This window comes from Ambystoma mexicanum, chromosome 9 (genome assembly GCF_040938575.1).
Source record: "Ambystoma mexicanum isolate Mex_15411 chromosome 9, UKY_AmexF1_1, whole genome shotgun sequence".
In the NCBI taxonomy this organism is placed as follows: domain Eukaryota; kingdom Metazoa; phylum Chordata; class Amphibia; order Caudata; family Ambystomatidae; genus Ambystoma; species Ambystoma mexicanum.
In genome coordinates, this window is record NC_090931.1 from 1,044,413,122 (window position 1) to 1,044,437,553 (window position 24,432).

Consider the following 24,432-nt stretch of genomic DNA (forward strand, 5'->3'; position numbering starts at 1 on the left):
CCCCGTCAACTGATTATAGCAAGTCACTTACCTGCTAATCAGTATTTCTAGGCATGCCCGATAAAGATTGCCGACTACGACCTGATGCTATTATTGACGGTCTGTTGCTTGCTACTTAATGCAAAATCTGCTTGATGGCCTTATTCCTAATCAGGTTTATCTGATGGCCAGTCTTCCTAATTCAGTTTGTTATTACTCTTTGAGGGGTAGGTTCTATCAGCCCAAGAACTTGAGAAATGTGCTTAAAATGCAACAGGAAAAACGTGTTATTACCATGAAATGGTGATGCTTACCTGCTCAGTGACCCCATGTTTTATTTTATAGTTATGTTAAAGGTACTTATATAGCGCACCGTCACCAATGGAATTGGTCTCCAAGCGCTCTGGCGGATCTGTAAACAAGAGTGAGGGCGGGTAGGGTTAGTCGGGTGGAAAGGGAGTAGGAGAGTGGGAGAGGTGGTGTGCTGTTGGCGGCAACTTGGTATGCACTGTGTGCTGAGCTTTGGTGCAAGTATCGGATCGGGCGAGACCTTGTGTGCTGTAGGTGCTGTATGTGTTTATGCAGTGTGGTAAAGTGCGTGCAGATTGCTGGGAGAGAGATGGCTGTGTGAGTGTTAGGTGGGTTAAGTATGCAGAGATTTGAAAGTTAGGTTAGTGAGGTCTGTATTGTTCCGTTTGAGCAGTATTCCTGTGGGTCGGTTGTTACAGATTCCTTCTGGGCCGTCTCGCTGTAGTGTGTGTGAAGGTGCGATGCGGACCTAGCTGTATTCTAGTGAGCCATGTATGGTGTGATAAGTATAGTCTGGAAATATTTCACAGTGATCCATGGTGTGCTTGGCTTTTCTTGCTTTTCTGAAGATCCTGCAGGGTTGCAAGAGTAAATTATACTGCTGAATTAAGTATTCAATTAAAAAGGGGAGGGATGAAAACTGACTCATAATTACCAATTAATTTAAAAAACTGGATTTGAAAAAAGTGAACAAATATAAAAATAGGCGTTACTCTACCTTGACTTGTACAGGATTTGAAAATATTTGGCAGCAATGACACAAAAGCGATCAAGACAAGAGAAGCGAAATTGAAGGGATTTATTAGTTTCACAGAACATCTAAGAAATGTGTCGCGTAGAACATAATTTAAAAGGGAAATAAGGCAAATTGTAAATAAATCCCCTTCTTATACAGAGTTCAAGTCCTAATTTTAATTCATCCTACTTGGAAATCCCATATGAAACCAAATAAGAAAATCCACTGACTCCCAATGATATATTATTTCCTTGTAAAAAAAAGGATTATTGGAAAGGTTCATCTGAATCAACATGGGACAGATATACACACCACTATATTAGCATACACACACAAGGTAGGGTGATCTTGAACCTGTTATTTTCATGGAGGGGATATGTGTCAGAAATAGTATAAGGACTGGAAAAAACAATTATATAAAGAACACGCAGTTGGTGATTTTACAAACACATTAGCTGGAGGGCACACTGACAAGTCGAAATAAGAATCTGAAATCATTTATGTTGAACAGGACAAAACCACCAGGACCAGAAGAATTTTTGGGGGAAGGTGTGAATAATGGGCACTGTTGGACTTCAGTTTCACATTTAGCAATACAAATCTAAGTATAGAATATCTTCTGGTAGTTCTTTTATAGATCCATCCAAGTCTTAATTAAATGCATGATAACAAACGGCACCAGGATATACTTCAAATGAGAAATGTAATTGAAGTTGAAATAAAGTTATTAAAAAAAATGAAATATTGAAAATATGCAAATTGTTTGTTCCAATGGTTTTGGCTAATATACCATTCCAGGCCAGAGAAAGCCATTTTTCCTGAAATAAAAATAAAATAATAATGCAGGTCATACAAAAGTATGGACAGAAGCAGGATATGCATACCATCCTAAACAGAGGCACATCAGACACTCACGGTAAACTGCCCGTGCTTTTGTATTGGGGCAAATGACCTTTTATAATAAACACATTATATTAGGTTGCGTTACATTTCTTTAAACCTGTGAAAATATCATAAAATGCACTCTAATTTGGCATTCTGAATATAAAAATGGCTATTAGTTCAGAAGACGGTAAAATGCAAAACAAAATCCTTTATTGCTCTGAACTGTGCACTAAAATCAAAACATTTATACAAATGGATGTTCCTTTACAGGCATAAACATGGAAAAGTCTACAACAGCTTTAATTCACAGAAGATAGTTTATGTCTTCTTAGCAGAAGAGTTCACAGGTTGCCTCCTTCCTCCTCTTCCATACTTCAGAAACGGGCACTCAAATAGCCATCGTGCACTGCAAAAACTGAAACAAAATGTATATTCAATTATTTCATATGTAATGTACAAAATAAGGGGCCCAAGACTATCCATTCCTTAACAGAAAATGCTTTGGCTTTGAGTTGAAAGTGGCAGATTAGCACCAATTCCTTTTTAAAACCCATCTATGATGTGCATACTGTGTAAACGAAAGGCAATTTAATGATTTTCTAAAGTACACAGCAAGCCCTTAAAAACTCAACTCAAAACCAAGTGGCAAAAGTAAGCTTCTGGATATTAAATTCAGAATACAATAATTCATGCTTTTATGTATTGCAATAAAAAGGATGTGTACTCTACCCATTTGCAAAACACCTTTTACAAGTAGTTATTGGGTTTCAAGCAGGTTATTAAACTATCTTTAGAACAGAATGTTTTAATTAAAATGCAAGGGCTTCATCTCGGTCCGAACCGAATATCGTACGAACGAAATTCACTCGCACAGCTCCTTCATGAATTCATCTATACAAATAAGAGTCAGTCCAGGACTTCCACTCTATAAAATTAAGAACAAGTGCATTTATGCTAAATTCCATGACATAATCAGTGCAAGAACAGCGCAGTAATTGCTGTCCACTGTTGAGCTATGTGCAGACCCAACGTGGAACTGAAAATGCATGCTCAGTCCACCCCAATTCCATTCGATAGCTAGCACCAGTGTAGTGCAGTTGCCCTCCAGTAGTCCATTTCCCTGTGGGTGCATCTAAAAAAAAAAAAAAAATCTAATCTCGCAGTAATGTTTTCTGATGGGTTAGTTCTTCCTTCCACAGATTCCTCATCTCTAATAGTCCATCAGTGCCACCGGTCTTCTGAAACCCTGCCTCCAAGGAGCACAGAGCAGGTACCCCTGGGAAGACAAATGCGGTGCCAAGAGGGGTAGGTGGCGAAAGCAATGAGGAATCTCTGGGAAGAAGGCCTAATTTATCAGAAAGCATATGATGGAGTGGATTTTTGTTCTTTTAAAGAATTCTTTCCTTCCACAGCATTGATAAAACTTCCATACAGTACAAACATTTGGCAAAGTGAGGAGAGGGCAAAATCACCACCTACACCAGAACATTCTGGAGGACAGCTCAGCCACATTGACCATTCTACCTCAACTTGTAATCCAGGAAGTAATGGTTTGGCAAACGTGTGCAGTGAAGCCCATGGCGCCGCTTGACAGATGTTTGATGTGTTTGTATACAAACATGTACTTGCATACACAAACATGTACGTACATACACAAACACACCCCGACCCGATACACATACACCCCCCATTACGCCTCCCCCCACCCCCCAAAATCTTCAGGCACATCTTTCCCAAGCAGATTGCAGCATTTACTGATGCAGAGAATGACCCATCTGGACAGGGTTTGTTTGGTCAGAGCACAGGCTGCACAAGCATGGCCTACAAAAAGCATGTCATCTTTCAAGATGTTTCTCGGCCGAGATGCATAGTAGCGGAGGGTTTACGCTGACCCAGTCAATGAAATTGCTTCTCCATCTTTGAGGGGTGAGGTGGAAAGCCCAAAGTACGAAGGTCTAACTGGAACTCAGTCGCCAGAAGTGATGGCTATTGAGATGGATTTCTAAACGCTGGCCTGGTGGACATAGTTTAGGAGGCCACCTTAGTTATAGTGAAGGGGAAACTCTGGGAGCTGTAGTCAAACCAAGCAAGGTAGCATGGAGTGTGTTCATGGTTTTTAGGACATTTTTTCTCGAGTCCAACTAAGTACTTCATAAAACCCTACATCTGAGGCAGCGCATAATCTCCAACCTTAGTATAATGCTGTACCACCAGAGAATGTGGAAGCATGGCCAGAACAGCCAGATTCATCCTAGGAAGGAGAGGGCTGTACTTGGTACAAAGAAATTGTAGCATACATATGGTCCAAAGAAACACTGACATTTATTTAAATACAATTAGACCAAAATAATTATTGGGCAACACAATCAAAAAATGTAATACCTATAGTATGCAAACCAAGTTATTACCTTATTTAGAGGAGCAATAAGCAAGTCAAGGTGTGGCAAACCTAAGGTTATACATTCAGGATAGTAATATACTATTAGGGAATAAGACCAGGTCAGATGTACTTTTAGAATATAATCAGTATTTGAAGGGTAGCTGACCCAGTCTGTCATACAGTGACAGGGTTATGGAATCACATAATAAACCAACCCTGTTACAAGTATATTCCTTGCAGCATTACTTTTTAGAACTCACTTCAAGACTTTAGTCTTTTACTAAGATATAGCTGTGTTTAGTCTTGTACTCGCTTACATTTTTGGAAGTGGACCTCTTTCCACTATACAGGACACTCAGGTCTAGTCGCGTTTAGTATCATACTCCACTCACCTAGAAGGGTCCACACTGTGATATTACTCTAATAGCTAGACTGCTCTGTGATAGCATTGCAACTACCAGCCTACTCTACATGGACATAGTATTGTGATCACTAACCTGCGTCACAAACTAGTGAACTGGTTGAGGTCAACTAGACTCATACCTAGGGGGGTCCACACTGTATTGTGGCTGCTGGCCTGCTCTACACTGACAGTATTACAATTGCTAGCCTGCTCTACATTACCATAGTCGGTGTGCAGTCAAAAAGTCGTAAAAATAAAGACGAAAGACAAAAATGTCGAAAAACAATGTCGAAAATAAAAGTCGAATGTTTTATTTTTTTATTTATATGTATTTTTTGGGTTAAGTAAAAAAAGGGGTAAAATTTAAAATAAATAGAAGGGGGGTTGGGGTAACCCCCCTCCCCCCCATTTCGAATAAAAAACGTAACGAAAAAGAAATTCAACTTTTTATTTTCACATTTTTTTTCTATTTTTTTCTATTAATGACTAAACCACCATAGTCTAATTACTAGTCCCAAAATCTGAAGCCCAAGCCTCTCCCACTGCCCAGTCTCGCCTCAGATCTGGATGTTGTATTACTGTTCTCTAAAACCTAGACCTTCCTCTAGTTACCAAGGGGTCTTGAAACGTGCTGTTCGAACTACCGTCTAAAACCTAGACCTTCCTCTAGTTACCAAGGGGTCTTGAAACGTGCTGTTCGAACTACCACCTGTGACCACTTGAAACACAGCCCTCGGACCGTCGAGGTCCCAATTGAAGCACTAAGCACTGCGTGCCAATATCGATCATCAACATCTGTGAAACCAAGTCCCCACCAATACCCCCGAGAACCCATCGCTACTTACCTTAACTGAGCCCTACACCATCCGACAGCCGATCGCCTAGCACTCCCCCAAATTCCCCTGAGTGCGCACCCATAGGAAACACCTGATCCAACTACAGGAAGGACAGACAAGGGGCATCCCACCATATCAAGATTAGAGAAACAAATACTGCCCTAACTCAATACATCACAGAGGACCACTTGTCCAGCTATCTACACCGAGAACCAAAATGCTGCGACACAGAAATGGACGCCGAGAAGGAGAGCAAGATCATGCAACAATGGACAGGGATACACAAAACCAACAGCCCCCAGTAGAAGCAGCCTCAAATGCAGGAAATACCTTGTTTAACACCGTTATCACCATAACAAACTAAGAAAAATCCTTATATCTTACACCATACCCCGCGACAACCACAGTGCCCCCGATACCTCAAATACACTGAAATCTCAACACCCAGAAAAAAAGACAGGAACATCCAATAATAGTGGGATGACTCCAACCCCCTTAACCCATACATCACAAGAACAGAAGGCCACCATCAATACCCACAACATACCAGACAAGACGACGAAGCCCTGGCAACCAACAACCCAACCATTAACCTAACAGACCGATTCAATGAAGAAGCCATCGCTGATCTTCAACCAATCGGCATCACCAGAGAAGCAATGATTGAACAGCCATGTAGATCGCTTCAATGAAGCAGCCATCGCGGTTCTTCATCCAATCAACATCAATACAGAAGTACCATGAATGAACTACAAATCAAAACAAGGAACAACCACTAAACAAAACCACACAAAGAAAATCCACTGTAATTTAATCAACGCAACATCAATGTCCAAACATTCAACCGAAATATACAACCTCCTATCTGACTGAGGTATCGACATCCTATTTGTAACTGAAACATGGCTAGACGACAACTACAAGATCACCCTCAATTGCCTGCCTGAAAACTTCAAATGCATCCAAGCAAACAGAAAAACCAAAAGCAGGGGGGGTTAGGGGGTAACAGCTTGGCAATCATCCACGAGGAACACCCATTAAACATTAATGAATGTGAATCCTTAATACTACTACGCCTATCAGTAAACTCCAAAACAAAACTGAAATTCATACGGATATACAGACCTCCGACGCAATCTTCGTAGACTCCTTCACGGAAGCAATCACTTCTAGCCATCAAGCATAATCATCTGATCATCCTCTGAGATTTCAGCATCTGGTTCGATAAAGAAACCTCAAACAAAGTCTTTAACCGCCCGACTAGCAGCAATGAATCTACTAGTCAAAAGAGCAACCCACTCGGCAGGGCATACACTTTAGGCAATTTTCACGAATAAAGAACTCGTTATCACAGCACCCCCAATTCTAATACTCTGGCCCAACCACCTCATCATTTCGTTCATAATCACAATGATCGCTCCAATAAACAAGCAACAAGACAAACCATTGATCACCATGAAAAAATACTGGAGAACATAAAAAATTCCAACCTACCTGAACTTCTGGAACTCAGCTAACCACAAGCAACAATTATGGAAGAAGCTGACCTGGACAAAGAAGTAGCCCTACTCCACACCTGGATCGTAACATCCATAGACTACATCGCCAAAGAAAAACCCTTCACTCCATCACATAAAACAATGGCAAAATGGTTCACCACACTACTCTGCGCCATGAAAAGGAACAACCGAAAACTAGAATGGAGGATCAAAAACACTGCAAATAAACTGAAATTTCTGCAACATATCCGCTCATACAAAAAGGAAATACAAAAAGTGAACAGGAAACACTACCGACAACCAAATCTTCAAAGCACCAGACACCCAAAAAGAACTCTTCAAAATCATAAATGAAATAAAAGAAACACCAGGGTGCAAAAACACACCAATACCATTGATGAAACTATGCAATGACCCATCAGACCACTTCAAAAACAAAATCATTATCATCCAAAAAATCATACAAGGCAGACCACGCGATCATACTACAGACCCCACCTATCCTTATGAGGATCATCCAAACAAACTACAGAGCTTCCCCAAAATATCAGCGGAGACTTTCGTCAAACTGGCAATTCAAATCAGGCTCTCCTGAGGACCTCTGTCCCCCGGACAAATACAAATCAATTCTCAAGCAAGGAACTCCCATGGAATACCACAGGAATATCCTCAACATTTCATCTCAACAGTTAAAGTGCCACACTCCTTCAAATCAGCGTACATCAGGCCACTACTCAAAGATATAGCAGGAAACGTAGAAGACCTCTCCAACTACAGACCCATCTCCAACATCCTGTACATAGCCAAACTGCTCGAAACGTACATATACAAAACAACCCAAGAATGCCTTCCACTAGACCAGACACACGTTGGCTTCAGACCAATGAGAGGAACAGCATCAGCTCTCCTCTCAATATGGCACGACCTAAAAGCAAACGCTGACTCTGACATCTCTACAGCCTTGATACTTCTAGACCTATCCGCAGCATTCGACAGTCAACCACAACATCCTCATAACGAGATTAGAAGGACTGGGAATAACAGACACTGCCCTATTATGGATCAAATTCTTCCTAACAAATAGAACAGAAACCATATGGATGAAACCTTTCAAGTCCAACCCAAGAGACTCCACATGCGGAGTACCACAAGGAACATCCTTCTTCCCGCTATTAATCAACATCTACCCATCTCTATAAATCAAAATCATCAAAAGACATGACCTCACCTGCAAAAACTACTCTGACGACACAATCTTCAAAATACAAGACACCCAAGAAAGAAAACACTAGAGAACTGCCTTTGTGATGTATTCAACTGGATGAACTCTAACCACTTCAAAATTAACCCAGGCAAAACAGATCATGATCATCACAAAAAAAACGGAGGAGACAACTACATCCCTTGGCCAAGAGAACTCGGTACAACCCCAGCGATTATTGTAAAAAAACGTGGGGGTCCTGATATACAAAAATGTCACTCTAGAGCCACAAGTAAATGCTCTACTCAAGAAATGCTTCGTTCTCCTGCGAGTGGGAAACAGGATCCTACTGTTCTTGTCATTCGCCAACAAACCACTTACCATCATTGCTCTCGTAATGTCCAGATTAGATTATGAAAATAGCCTATACCTGGGTATGCCTGAACGCCTTCTAACAAAATGAAAAAGCATTGAAAATGCAGCAGCCAGACTGCTTCTCAAACTGCCCCGAATAGAACCCATCACGCCTGCGCTAAAAACACTACATTGGCTACCAATAAAACAACAAATAAAATTAAAATCAATGTGCATCCCGCACAGAGCAATACACAACCAAGGCGCAGAATTCCTGAGAGGTAAATTACACCTACGACAGACAAGAACGCTCAGATCAAGCAACGACATACGCCTGGAAGCAAAACTCTACGACAAAAGAAAACTGAGGATCCTCGCTCTCGCATCAGGCACAGAAAATTTGGAACATATCAAAGAATATACATAACACAAGAAACCACCTACTATCCAGGAAACTGCTCAAATTCTGGCTCGAGACACACACAGCTAATACATTGATGAAGATACCGATCCCGGTTCCCATCAAGCAATCGACTCCAATCAGAATCCAAGGAACACCGTCCACGACATACCAAACTGAGAGATAGCCATGAGAGGAGGACACTTAAGACTGAAAACATAGGCAGACCAGGACAGAAACACTGACGATTCATCAATAGCATCCTGGCCCTGTACCACACCCAAGCTCCAACAGACCCATTACCTTAGGACAATAGACACACCCAATTACATTATACACAGTTCATTAGAATTCAACAGTGAGTGCCCCGCGGTAACACCTCAACAGTCAGACTGTCAAGGAAAAGATAGTAGCAACTAATCCTACCCATAGCAATACAAATTAAATCCAACAAGATGTGCCACAACCAGGATTCTCACCCCACTAACCCTACCTTCAATCTCTGCATACCCAACTCACCCCAAGATTCACACAACCAACTCTCACCCAGCAAACTGCACGGACTTTACCACACTGCATCAACACAAACAGCACACAAGGTCTCACCCCGGTCCAATACTTACTCAGCGCACGGTGTATACCGAACTGAAGCCGCCAACAGCACACCACCTCTCATTCTCCTACTCCCTCTTCTCCAGACTAACCCAACCCTGCATGCCTACTTGTTTTACAAATCAGCCAGAGCACCTGGGGACCAACTCCGCTGGTGACGGTGCACGATATAAATGTCTTTAACATTCAACATTTAACTACATGAACTCATACTTTCTGGTGGGGTCTTAAGCTACTAAATGAAGTATGAACACTAGTTTAGAATGCACTTAGAAAATCAGGAAACACAACCCTATTACACTTTAAGACAATGCATTTCACAGTTAAGTAATTGGCTTATTGGTCAATAAGGAACAAGTTACTTACCTGTAACTGTTCTCCAGCAATAAGGAACAATTTACTTACCTGTAACTGTTCTCCAGCATGGGTCTGGCATGGATTCACATGCTCATGAATATTCCCGGTCAGGATGGGAATCCTTGGTAAAGAAAGAAATCAGTTTCAGTTTCGTTTCTGAACTGTCTTTCTACTAGTAATCAATCACTGGTCTCTGGGTCATACTGCCCCCAGCCAATGACTGCCCTCTACCTAAGCCCTTCCTCTGGCAGCCATCTTCAGATTTGGTAGCAATTAAAGTGGCAGTAGAAGAGAACGACTGCAAAGGGGTTGGAGGGAGGGTTCGCATGTTAATCCATGCCAGACCCATGCTGGAGAACAGTTACAGGTAACTTGTTCCTTCTCCAGCATGGGGTCTGGCATGGATTCACATGCTCATGAATACAAGAATACATAGCAGTACACATGCACAACCACAGGAGGTGGCAAGGCTCAACATTAAGCATCTATTACCTCCTCACCAAGCTCACCTTCAAGCGAACAGGTTGCGCAGCACTGCTCGGCAGACTCTGGACTCCTCCCAGGGATCCCCGTCGACTCAGTAGAATCTCAAGGTGTGCTTTGACCTCCACGTAGCAGCCCTGCAGATGTCCAGCAGGGGCACACCAGACAGGAACGCCGTAGTAGCAGCGATCGCTCTGGTCGAATGGGCTCTCAGACGGACGGGCAACGGTCAGCTAACAAACCGGAGACAGTGCATGATGCAGCCGGAGAGCCATCTGAAAATGCAAGCCTTCGAGAGGACCTTCCCTTGGTTCACAGGTCCAAAGTTCACAAACAGCTGTGATGTCTTCCGAAAACTTTGTGCAGTCCATGTACAACTTCAGCGCTCTAGCCACATCCTGAGCATGCAAAGTCCTCTCGGCCAGCGACAAAGGAGACGGGAAGAAAATAGGGAACACGAAGGGCTTGTTGAGATGGAAGTCCAACAGCACCTTGGGCATGAAGGAGGGGTGCGTCCTCAGCACCACCCTCGTCTTGTGGAATGTCAGATATGGAGGTTTACAGGAGGGCCTGGATCTCTCCCACTCGTCATGCGGAGGTGATGGCAACAAGAAACGCTGCTTTCCACAACAGGAATTTCAACAGTGCCGAATGCAGAGGCTCGAATGGCGGGCCCAGCAGTCTGGTCAGCACCACCTTGCGCTCCCACACCGTGGCCTGCACTGACGGGAACGAGCGGAATAGTCCTTTCATGAACTTCTTCACAAGGCAGTGAGACCACAGCGACGACCGCCCCGGAGTTCTGGTGTAGTGGGAGATAGCAGCCAGATGGATCTTGGAGGCATGTGCCAGCCCCGCCTTTGCCAGCGACAGCAAGTACGGCAGCACTTGAGGGGCCGTAATCCGCAGAGGGTTGATCTTCTGTGCACGGCACCAGACAGAGAACCTCTTCCATTTAAGCCCGTAGCACAGAGTCGAGGACGCCCTGGCCTTTGCAAGGACCTCCTTGCAGTCTGTCGGGATATCGTAGCCTCTGAACTCTACTGCTGCAGGAGCCAGGCCTGCAGGTTCAGCAATCCCGGATCGTGATGCAGGATGGCGCCTCCTTCCCTGGCAAGAAGATCTGCGTCCGTTGGCAGTTTGACTGTGGGGGGCACTGACAATTCCTGAAGGTCCGGGAACCATATCTCCTCGGCCACGCCGGTGCGACGAGGATCATCCTGCACCGGGACCGTATGAGTTGACGGATGAGTCGCAGAAGCAACGGGAACGGTGGGAACACATACAGGAACAGGCCGTCCCAGGGGAAGGAGAATGCATCGCCCATGCTCCCTGGCTGGGGAAACCTGCTGGCGAACCTCCGGCACTTTCGCGAATAGATCTATCGGGGGGTTGCCCCATCGTCGGAATAGCAGATCCACTTGATCCTGCAGGAGTTCCCACTCGTGGCACGAGTGCAGCTCCCTGCTGAGCGAGTCAGCGACAGTGTTCTTTACTCCTGCCAGGAGTAAGGGTACCAGGAACATCCCGTGGGCGATGGCCCAGTGCCACATATCCTGCGCTTCCTTGGATAGGGCTGGGGATCAATCGTAGTGGTGTTGTCGGTGAAGACCCTCACCACATTGCCCTTGAGGGACAGGAGGAACGACCCGAGGGCCCAAAACACAGCTCGGCGCTCCAGGACATTGATGTGTAGTGACCTCTCCTCCGGGAGCCAAAGGCCTCTTGCGTGGAGATCTCCTGTGTGCGCTCCCCATACTTCCAGTGAGGCGTCCGTCAGTCTCCTGATGTGTCGGGATCTGGAAGTCCATAGCTGCTGCTAGATGTGTGTGGTTGCCCCACCACTGGGTTGCTTGGCGGAACATCTCGTTGAGGGAGATCTTGTCTTCGAAACTGCCCGCCGCTTGCATCCAACGGGCATCTAGGAACTCCTGCAGTGGTCGCATCCACAACCTGCATAGGCGCACGAGGTAGATGCACGATGACATCATGCCGAGTAGGGATTGGATGGACCTCACCCTGGCCTTGTCCATGGTCAACAGCGTTGTACCTTGCCCAGGATGGCCTGCGTCCTTTCCTCCGACGGCGAAGCCAATTGCGCCGAGTCTGGCTCCCAGGAACAGGGCATCTTGCGACGGTACCAAGGGGGATTTTGCGAAGTTGATTGAGAATCCCAGATCCGTGAGCAGTTGGACAGTCTTCGCTGTGTGATCGACGGCGAGTTGCCTTGACTTTGCTCGGATGAGCCAATCGTCCAGGAAGGGGTATACGTGGATCCCCTGCAGGCACAGCTGCCACCGGTGCCAGGCACCGGGTGAAGTCCCTGGGCGCCGACTTCAATCCGAAGGGCAGAGCCTTGAACTGATAGTGTCGCCCTTGGACCACGAATCGTAGGAACTTTAGATGTCCTTTGAGTATGGGGATGTAGAACTAGGCGTCCTCCAAGTCCAGCGACGATAGGAAGTCGCCCTCCTCCAGCTGTCCCAGCACGTGCTGAAGGGTGACCACCCGGAATTTATGGGACTTTATGCATTTGTTTAGACAACGAAGGTCCAGAATGGGTTACCAACTGCCGGCCTTTTTTCGGACGAGGAAGTACTGCAAGTACACTCCGGAGTCCCGGAGCCTCTTCGGGACGAGTTCTATCGCGCCCTTTTTCAGCATTGCTTATACCTCCAGAAGTAGCTGTGGCACAGGGTTTTCCTTTCTGGCCACAGGTGGTAGATGGCGACGCTTTCTTTGGAATTCCAGAGTGTGTGCCCGTGGGCCAGCGCATCCAACCCCCAAAGGTCGGTGGAGATGGACTCCCACGTGCTGACAAATTTCCCCAGCCGGCCTCCCACTGGGGTGCTTGGTGGGGGCCAGACGTCACGGCCGGTTCAATCTTTCTTTGCCGATGCCTTGCCGCCTTGGTTACGACGTCCTCCGGCCTTGCTGCGGTCTCTGTAGGCTTGCGACGATGAGCGGGCTGCTTGGCGGCACCTTGAGACTTGCCTCCGGGGGTCCGAAAGGGCAGCCGTCATTGGAGAGAACCCAAGGCCCGGGCCGTCTCGGTATCCGCCTCGACTCCTCCACTGCCTTGCCGAACAGGTTGTTTCCGTAAAAGGGCATGTCTAGTACCCTGTTCTGAACGTCCTGACTGAAGTCGGTGGCCTTGAGCCAACCGCACCGGCTAAGGCAAACACTGTTGCCCATCTGTCAAAACCGGATGTTGGCGATGTCCGTGATCTGACGCCACCTCGCCTTCCTGTAGGATTTCAAGGGCCTCCGCCCTCTTGTCTGACAGGAAATCCAGGGGGGGTGAATTTAAACCACAGCTCCCTGTCGTAGTACGCCACGATCGCGTTGGCCGCTTTGATGGTCGTCGCCGCCGCTGAGATGACTCGTCATCCCATGGCGTCCAGCTTCTTCCCCTCGCCGTCCGGTGGGGTAGTGGAAGTTGATCCCATCGCCCCAGCCGATTTCTTCTTGGCCGCTGCGGAGACCACTGAATCCGGGGACGGCTGAGCTCTAAGGCACATCGGGGCAGAATCTGGGACCCGGTACTACTTCTCATACCGGTCCCTCTTCGCAGGAGCCGTGGACGGGTTCTTGAGCAGCAACAGTCCTTCGTCCCAGATGTCATCCAGTAACGGTACTGAGAGGACGGTCTTCCTCTTGGCCTCCCGTCGTTGGTAGAGGAAACCCTCCTCCTGCTCTTCGGGACAAAGCTGGAAAAGTTCCGATGCCATGGCAATCATGGCGTGAAAGGAGCCAATTTCGTCGGGAGGGGAGGCCCGGGCAGGGGGTGATGTGAGATCCGTCCCGTCGTCACCACCGTCGTCATCCGTCCCCGCCGTCTCCGTTCTCGTCTCATCCCTTGGTGGAGGGGGAAGGCTGGAAAGGAGGGGAGGAGGATGGATTCACCTCCCGCTTGTTCGGTGGGCTTCCCGACAGTCCAGGCGCTGCTGGATCATCCGCTTGTCCATCTCCGTACACAGGGTCTGGATAGCCACCAAGATTTCTCCCGAGTTGTCCTGTGGCATAGGCATCTGTTGCGACGGCTGGTTAGTGGGGTCCTCCGTCTCCTCCATGGCCCGCGGCTCCTCGTCTGCTTCACCGTTGCTCTCTACGTCCGCCTCGTCAGGATCCCTCCCGTAGGACTTGACTTCCTTGAACCTCTTGTCCAGGATCTTTGTGACGCCTACCAGCTCATCTTCAGAGGTGGTATCTGTGTCAGTTATGGCTACCGTGCCCCCCCCCTTCTTTCTCCTCCCAGGGGTCTTCGCGATAGACTGAAAAGATGATTCCCCCCCGGGGTGGCAGGGAAACTCTAGGCCCGGCAGTCATCGCCACAGGGGTAGCCTCCACGACTCCTTCGATCGAGGCCTTCGCGACCTTGGGTGCGCCTGAGGCCTTCACCTTGGGCGGAGGGTTGCTGCCTCACTCCCCCTTGGCTGTCTCCGCTGGGATCGACCAGGGCTTCTCCGACTTCCTCTTCATCGAGCCAGAGCATTGGCTCGCGGATGATGCCGTTGGTGACATCGCGCCCTGCCTGGCAGCCAAGGAGCCCAAACCATCAGCGCTCCAGGTGCCCGCGGACTCGCAGTGCTTTGCCTTTTGTTGGGCCCCTGTCGCCAGAGCGCCCTCAAAGGTCTTAGAAGACCGCTTGGACTTACTCTTCTCACCTGCTTCTGGGCTCTTCCCCTCCAGCCAGTTGGTGAGTCGAACGCGACGATCCTTCATTGTCTGTTCAGACATGTTCTTACAAAACGCACAGTCCTTCTCCACGTGCGATTTGTCGTCGTAAAGGCAATAGAGACACCGGGAGTGCTCATCTTCCTTGAACACATTCTGCAATCCGCATCCCAGGCAACAGCTTGGATCCAACAGGCGTCGTGTTTCTTTTGTCCTGGGCTATGACCACGCAGGGTAGGCCTCAAAGATCTTCCGGAATCCTCCAAGAAGTGAAAACTCGATGAAAATTTGCCCTTAAGGGGCGTAGAAAATTTCCGAAACGGGTCCGCGTTGATCGGAAGTAAAAATCGGTGGAGCTTGCGGCTCAATTGACTGAAAATATAAGAGTAAACTCTTTGAAAAAAAAAAATGCAAAATGCAGTAAAAGCTCGAAACGTGCTGTAAAAATGTGAAGATGGCTACCAGATGAGAGGCTTAGGTAGAGGGCAGTCATTGGCTGGGGGCAGTATGACCCAGAAACCAGTGATTGGTTACTTTAGAAAGACAGTTCAGAAACTAAACTGAAACTGATCTTCTTTACCGAGGATTCCTAGCCTAACGACGGGGAATATTCATGAGCATGTGAATCCATGCCAGACCCCATACTGGAGAACTGTCCGCTACCTAAAAGCTAGTTATACCCTGTATACTTTTAAGAAGTGCAAAATACAGTTTCTATGATAAGTAAGAACTTTATGAAACTATTTTAGACTGTCCAAAAGCAATTCAGGGTAGCACAATCCAGATTTACAAGTTTAGAAGAACAGCAGCTAATCAAGGGGAGTAGGACCTTTATACTTTTAAGAGGGGCTGCAAGCAACCCATAAGACAAGTATCTGTATAAAGCAGACCAGGGAAAGCAAAACCCTATGATACACTAAGAATGAGACAATGTTATTCAAGGCAGGAAATTACCTATTGGTAAGCTTTTACACTCATTCAATTTAGAATAAAATGGTACCAATACATATTAGTTTTCATAAGGGTGAAAAACTACATTCAAAGATAGTGAAGCAAGGTTTGGAACAAGTTATTTACCTGTAACTATTGTTTTCCAGCATGGGTCTGGCATCGATTCACATGCTCATGAATATTCCCAGTCAGGCTAAGAATCCTTGGTAAAAAAATCAGTTTCACTTTCACTTCGGAACTGTCTTTCTCCTAACAACCAATCACTGGTCTCCGGGTCATACTGCCTGCAGCCAATGACTGCCCTCTACCTAAGCCCCTCTGGCAGCCATCTTCAGATTTGGTAGCACGGAAAGTGGCAGTATGACCAAGAAGCAGAGGGATGGGAGGGAGAGTTTGCATGTGAATCCGTGGCAGACCCATGCTGGAGAACAATACATACAGGCAAGTAATTTGTTCCTTCTCCAGCATGGGGTCTGGCACAGATTCACATTCTCATGAATAAAGAATACATAGCAGTACAACATTACACAACCACGGGAGGTGGCAAGGTTCAACAGAAGCAAATACTCTTACCTCCGGAACAGGCTCACCTTCAAGTGAACAGGTTGCGTAGCACTGCTTGGCTGACACTGTACTCTCTGTAATCCCTGACGAAGCAGTAGAATCTCGTGAAGTTGTGCGTGGACCTCCACGTAGATGTCCAGCAGGGGCACACCAGACAGGAACGCCATCGTTTCAGCGATCGCTCTGGTGGAATGGGCTCTCGGACGGCTGTCAGTAGCTACCCTGGGATGGAAGTCTTGGACAAGGCCTTCCCATGCTTAACAGGATCAAAGTTCACAAAAAGCTGAGACGTCTTCTGAAAACTTTGTTCGTGCCATGTAAAACTTCAGAGCACGAGCAACATCCAGCGAGAGTAAGGTCCTTTCGGGCAGCGACAAAGGTTTCAGAACGAACACAGGTAACACCAAAGGCTCATTGAGATGGAATTCCAACTAAACCTTTAGCATGAAGGAGGGGTGCATCCGAAGCATCAACCTCGATTCATGAGATGCAGGATGGGGCCTGGATCTCATTCACCCTCCTGGCAGAGGTGATGACCACAAAGAAAGCAGGAGAGGGGCCTGATGCATAGGCTCGAAGGATCAACCCCCCTTCCCAACCCTCCCCCATGAGCCTCATCAGCACCACGTTGAGTTCCCACGCCGGGGCAGGAGATTTCACTGGCGGGAAAGATCAAAACAGTTCTTTGAGGAACTCCTTGACGAGATGGTGGGACCACAGAGAAGATCGTCCTCGAGACCTGGTGTAGCGGGAGCTAGCCGCCAGATGCACCTTGATGGAGGTGTGCGCCAGACATGCCTTGGCCTAGGACAACAAGTAAGGAAGAATCTGCGGAGCTGTGACCCTCAGGAGGGTTGATCTTCTGCCACCAGCACCACATAGCGAAACGTTTCCACTTGTGCCCGTAACACAAAGAGTCGACGATGCTCTGACCCTGGGAAGGATCTCCCTGCGGTCTGCCAGCAGCTTGTACTCTTCGAACTCGAAGGCTGCAGGAGCCAAGCCTTCAGGTTCAGTGATCCTGGGTCATGATGTAGGATTGAGTCTCCTTCTCTGGCGAGCAGATCCATGACCACTGGCAGCTTGACCGGAAGCGACGCCGACAGGCTGAGATCCAGTTACCAAATCTGCCTCGGAAACATCTGGACAACAAGGATCATCCTGCATCTGCACCATTTGAGTTGATGTCTCGCAGCAGGAGAGAAAGCATACAGGAACACACCTTCAAGGGAAGGAGAATGCATCCCCCCCATGCTCTTCGGCTGGTGGAACCTGCTTGCGAATCTCAGGCACTTGTTGCCATCGCAAACAGATCGATCTGGGGGTTGCCCCACTTGAGGAAGAGGCTGTCCACTTGATCCTGTTGAAGCTCCCAATCGTGGTGAGAGTATAGCTCCCTGCTGAGGGAGTCAGCGATTGTGTTCTTGACTCCCGCTGGTGAAAAGGAGTGAGAAACATTCCCTGGGTGACTGCCCAGTGCCGCAAGTCTTGCGCCTCACTGGAGAGCGCTGGGGATCTGGTGCCCCCCCCCCCCTGCATCCTGATGTAGAACATTGTGGTGGTATTGTCCGTGAAGACCCTCACCACCTTGCCCTTGAGGGAGGAAAGGAATGACTTGAGGGCCCAGAACACTGCTTGCAGTTCCAGAACATTGATGTAGAGATCCTTCTCCTCTGGCAGCCACAGGAGTCTGGTGTGGAGACGTCCAGTGGGGGCTCCCCAGCCCTCCAGTGAAGCATCCGTTTTGACAGTGTCCTGGTATGGGGGGGGGGGGGGGGGGGGGGGGGGAGGCTCTGGAAAACTATGCCCCGAAATTGTTGGAGCGCACACCCCACCACCTTATCGCTCGATGGAGTTCCTAGTCGAGAACAATCTTGTCTGCAAAGCTTCGACTCCTGGATCAACCGAGCATTCAGGAATTCTTGCAGGGGTCACATCCCCAACCTGCAGAGTCTGATCAGGTAAATACACCACAACATCATGCTGAGCAGTGACGTGATGGTCCGCACTGTGGCGGTCTTCCGTGCCAACAGCCGTTGCACCTTGCTCAGTATGGACACTATCCTTTCTGCCGAGGGGGCAGCCAGGCAGGAGACTGTTGAGCCTGGACCCCAGGAACAGCACGGTCTATGATGGTATCAAGCAGGACTTTGGATAGTTTACAGAGAATCCCAGATCCATCAGCAGCCAGACAGGGCTCTGTGTTTGACAGAGACTTCCCTTGACTTGACATGGATGAGCCAGTCATTGAGATACAGGTACACATGTATCTCTTGTAGACGCAGACTGGCAGTCACTGGTGCCAGACACTTCGTAAACACCCTGGGAGCCGACTTCAGTCCAAACGGAAGGACTTTGAACTGGTAGTGCTTTCCCTGTATGACGAAGCACAAGAACCTCCGATGCTTCGTGAATGGGACGTGGAAGTAGGCCCCCTTGAGATCCAGCGACGTCAGGGAGTCTCCTTCCTCCAGTTGGCAGAGCATGTGCTGCAAAGTGACCATCCTGAATGTTATGGACTCTAGGTACTTGAGACGCCGCAGGTCGAGAATGGGCCTCCAGCCCCCGGTAGTCTTCTTTACCAAGAAAGTATCTGGAGTAGACTCTGGAGCCCCGGAGTAGTTTTGGAACCAGCTCTAGCACCCCTTTTCTTAACATGGCAGTACCTCCTGCAGGAGCGGAGGGGTGTGCTGCTCCCGTCGGTCCACCAGTGGTATCCGCTGACACTTCTGCTGGAATTCTAGTGCCTTTCAGAGGGCGAGAGCGTCCAGCGCCCATCGGCCCGCCAGCTGGCCTCCCAGAGGGTGCATTGGTGGGGGACCGATGGCCTGGCTGGCTCAATCCTGCTTCGGGGCCTGCGTGCCGCCGTGGGAGTGACTACGGCAGCGGCTACCTCTGAATGGCTTGGAACGGCCCCTGTAGACCGCCTGGGTCATGAAACGGGAGGGGAAGGCTGGCGGTAAGAGCACGATCCCCCACCGAAACCCTTAGACAACCTGCCAGATTTCCCCCGAGGCACGAAAGGAAGAACGATGTTGAAGCGTGCCTAGGGGACGGCCGTCTCCGCGTCGGTCCTGATGGCTTGCAATGATTAGTCAACACCCTTCCCAGATTGTCCCCGTCAAATTGCATGTCCAGGACCCCCAACTTCCTGCTGAAAGTTGGTGGCTTTCAATCCGCCACGACGACTGAGGCAGACACTGTTCCCCATCTATCAGAAACACTGTGTCCACGATGTCCAGGGCCGAAGTGATGGCATGGTCTGATGCCACCTCGTCCTCTGAGGATCTCCAGCGCCTCACACTTCTCAGGGAGAAAATCAAGCAGCGGGCCATCTTATACCACAGCTACTTGTCGCACCTGGCCAGGATCGCAAGTGCATTTGCTGCCTTGACCGTCGTTGCTGCAGAGTAGATCACCTTTCTACCCACGTGTCCAGCTTCTTCCCCTCGCTTGGGGGGGGAAGGCGAGAGGGGGACGGGGCACGCCGGGGCGGAGGCTGAGGGTTTTGAGGACATCTTCCTCGCAGCAGCCAAGACCACAGAGTCCGGTGAGGGTTGTGACCACAGACACTTCCGGCACCATGTACTTTTCCAGCCTGTCTCTTCGCCAGGGCTGGATTCCTCATCAGAGCCAGGCCCTCATCTCAGACGTCGTGAAGGAGAGGCACCACCAGAATGGTCCTTCTGTTGGCCTCACAGCGTTGATAAAGGGAGACTTCCTTCTTGGTCTCTTCTGGCGTCAGCTGGAAGAGCTCAGACGCGCGGGCCACCATGGCGTAGAATGATCCCACTTCGCCCGGGCGAGAAGCCCTCAGCGCCTCACTCATCGGTTGCTGAGGCGGCGTAGGGTGCGGCTTCCTCTTCTTCGCCGGCAGGTCCGGGGCCACAGGGGCAGACACTGGGGGTGCCATCTGCATCCTATTCTGGACCTCCAACAACAGCGTGTGGCAAGCTGACAGGCTGTCCAGCGAGACATCCCTGCGCGGTGTCGGGAGGGGGGGGCGGGGCTGGCTTCTTGCTGGGTCCAGTGCCCACATCAGCATTCCTGTCGTAGTTGTCCCCATCGGGATTTCCGCTGTCGTCCTCCTGGAGAGTGTGTATGGACACCTGGTCCTCCTCGTCCAAAGAAGAACTATCTGTGCCTTAGAGCACGGTAGAGGCCTCCACTCCTCCCCAGGCCCCCTTTCTGCATCTTGAGGGGTCGGTCTCGGGCTCAGGGATGGCATTCTCTTCTATGGCACTCTCCACCGGTTTGACCAAAGCCTCCCGACTGGGGGTCGGTGCGGTTTTGTGAAGGGCCACTCTGGGTGCTGTTGGGGTGCCCTGGACCGGGACTGCCCCTTTCGCCTTCGAGAGGGCGACAGCCACCAGCTCGATTGTCGAGGATGACTTTTCCTGGATGACCTGGGCCTTCAAAGGCAGGTCAGATCCCTTACTGTGCGCCTTGGTCTTCTCTGGTTTCTCCCAGTTACCCCGGGTTAGCAGATTTCCTCTTCGAGAAGCTGGAGCGATGAATTGAGATGGAGGCAGACTGAAGATTAGCACGCCCTGCTCACCACAGGACCCACTTGCGCAGCTACCCCGACAGAAACGGACTTGGCCTTGTCTTGGGCCCCACGGATGGAGCACCCTCAAAGGACTTAGCAGCCCGCTCCTCAGACCAGCCGTCCTGGGTGAGGCATGCCCTCGTTTGCAACACAGGGTAGAGGCCATGGCGTTGAGCTAAGTTGCCAAACTACTGTGCCAATCCTTGATGGTGCGCTTGGAGAAACCAAGGCAGATCTCACAATCCGAGGCACTGGGAGTGTATGTCCTCCACAAACGCATTCCTCAATCTGCAGTTGGAGCAGAGCTTCAAGAGGGAACCTCTGTCCTTTTCTTCCAACATGGTCCGGCGTGCAGTGTAGGCCCGATGGCCTTCTGTAATCTTCGATGAAACTCTTGCCGATTCTTGCCCTTGAGGGGCGCTGAAGACGCTGACAAACTGACCCCTGCTTGCTGGTCAAAGAAACAAAAGGAGAACACAGGCTCTATTTGACAAAAATAGAACCTTTTTAACAGTAAAGTGCAAAAACGTAGAAAAGCTCTGAGCAAAACAAGAGGACTCACAAAACTAGAACTTGCAGTAAAAATCTGAAGATGGCTGCCAGAGGAGGCACTTAGGGAAAGGGCAGTCATTGGCTGGGGCAGTAGGGCCCAGAGCTCAGTGATTGGTTTATAGGAGATACAGTTTTGTAAGTGAAACTTTTTTTCTTTTACCGACTATTCCCGGCCTGACAAAGGGCAATATTCATGAACATGTGCATCCATGCCAGACCCAATGCTGGAGAAGAGATTTTTCCTAGCTCTCGAGCAGTCAAACCACCCCCGGTTTCTTTTCCCACCCAGTATACCTGGGTCACACGAGAACAACTGTATTGCACCAACAGCAGAATCTCAAGTTCAAAAGGACTTGATAACACTTCCTTTCTCAAAAGTTCCTCCTTATCCGCCAAGAGGAATCCAGGGATACCTCCAAGGAGTGTACTCTGTTCAACCTGTCCTTCCTAGGCGCTGACTTGATCTCAAGCTTTATCGGGAAATGGTGACTACATATGTTATCCATTACCTCAAATCCCTTTATGTGACCCAGGTAACTACACTGGTACACAGAAGTTATTGACCGTCAAGCTACCTATTTTGCTGACGAAAAAGTAATTTTGACGGCGTTAGGCAAGATTGTATGCAGTACCCTTTGGGTGCACTACAACAACCCTGACCACCTGGCAATAGGAACCCAACCTTTGGTATAAGATTGTACTAGCCAGTTTTGGTAGCGTGTTGAGCAGTCGGGCTCATCTCAAGAGGGGTCAATGTGAGCTGTAGGGGAGTTACACAGAGATTCACAGTGACGAGTATTCAAATAAACTTACACACAAGGTTTCTTGATTAAACTATCACGGTTAGCATTTATAATCAGTCTTAAGAGTTTGTCAAAGAGAAAGGTTATTAGGACAAAACAAACGATCTGAAATAATCTGAAAGAACTTTTGAACAATCCCCAATGCAAAGTTAGTTGACCCCTTCCTGAAAGCAAGACCAAACACAATGACAGACGGAAAGAGAGTCATTCAGGGAGCTAGGCCAAAGTCAATTGGGCAAAAAAGTCTAGATGAGCTGAAGCACTTCTCTTGCACAATGTTTTAGAAGTCTTTGTAGAAAAGAAGAAATTAAAGTAGGGCCACAAGCTGTTTAGGCTTGTGAAGTAAAGTAGCTGGTAGCAACTCTACAGAGCAACCAAGACAGGTCTCAGGAGAGAACAAGTGAGGCTACACGACAAGTGCTCTTAGACTGTACAGTACCTTTGGTTAGAAGAAAAGTGCTTTGGCAGGTTTCTGTTCCTGTGCCGCTCGGCAGATCCCGTGTTCCTGGGCCTGAGTCGTGTGGACAAGAGGGAGAACGTCTGGAGGACTCCTCCACTGCAACGGGATGATCAGCAACAGAAAAGGACCCACTTCTATTCAGTGGCACTTCGCGGTTTCAGCTCCTCGCATCTAAGCAAAAAGCACCACTGCAGACTCTTGGCTGTTGAGATGGGCTTTCGCTGCGTCTGGGGTCCAGCACTCTGTTGAGGTGGCTCAGGCTCGGTCAGTCCTGCTTCCTAGGAGTTCAGTGGATCTTCCTGGAGCTCTTGGCCAACTTAAAAGCAACGCACACCAAAGTTACAAGTTACTTACCTGTAACTGTTCTCCAGCATGGGTCTTGCATGGATTCACATGCTCATGAATATTCCCCGTTATCAGGCTGGGAATCCTCGGTAAAGAAAAGAAAAGAAAAAAAAAATCAGTTTCACTTCTGAACTGTTTTCTCCTAACAACCAATCACTGGTCTCCGGGTCGTACTGCCCCCAACCAATGACTGCCCTCTATCTAAGCCCCTCCTGTGGGAGCCATCTTCAGATTTGGTAGCACGTAAAGTGGCAGTAGGACCAAGAGAAGAGTCGCAGAGGGCTAGGCGGGAGGGTTCGCATGTGAATCCATGCCAGACCCATGCTGGAGAACAACAGTTACAGGTAAGTAACTTTTTCCTTCTCCAGCATGGGGTCCGGCATGGATTCACATGCTCCTGAATAAAGAATACATAGCAGTTCACACACGCACAATCACAGGAGGTGGCAAGGCTCAACATTAAGCACTTCTTACCTCCTCACCAGGCTCACCTTCAAGCGAACAGATTGCGCAGCACTGCTTGGTTGACTCTGGACTCCTCGCTGGAATCCCTGTCGACACAGTAGAACTTCGTGAAGGTGTGCTTCAACCTCCACATAGCAGCCCTGCAAATGTCCAGCAGGGACACACCAGACAGGAACTCCGTAGTTGTAGTGAACGCTCTGGTCGAGTGGGTTCTTGGACAGCCAGGCAACGGTCGGTTTGCCAACCGGTGACAATGGGTGATGCAGCCGGAGAGCCACCTGGAAATGGAAGCCTTGTAGAGGGCCTTCTCATGGTTCACAGTGCCAAAGTCCTAAAAAAGTTGCATTGTCTTCCGAAAAAACTGTGTTCCACGTAGAACTTCAGTGCTCAAGCCACATCCAGCGAGTGCAAAGTCCTCTCACCCGGCGACAAAGGCGCCGGGATGAATACAGGTAACACCAAGGGCTCGTTTAGATGAAAGTCTGACGGCACCTTGGGCAAGGAGGGGGTGGCGTCCATAGCCCCACCCTTGTCTCGTGGAATGTCAAGTAAGGTGGTTTACAAGAAGGGGGGGGCCTGGATCTCTCCCACTCATTGGCCGGAGGTGATGGCCACAAGAAACACCATTTTCC

The 24,432-nt window shown here is 48.7% G+C and overlaps 1 protein-coding gene across 2 annotated transcripts in view; it reads right to left on the bottom strand.

Annotated features, from left to right (window-relative positions):
• Positions 1–1,072: 1,072 nt before the first annotated feature.
• Positions 1,073–24,432, bottom strand: part of GCA (grancalcin) — a 295,328-nt gene continuing 271,968 nt past the window's right edge. For both annotated transcript variants that reach the window (XM_069616320.1, XM_069616319.1), the window contains one exon: positions 1,073–2,324. In XM_069616320.1, coding sequence (XP_069472421.1) covers positions 2,298–2,324 — 27 coding nt within the window. In that variant the 3' untranslated portion in view covers positions 1,073–2,297. The remainder of the gene's footprint in view (positions 2,325–24,432) is intronic.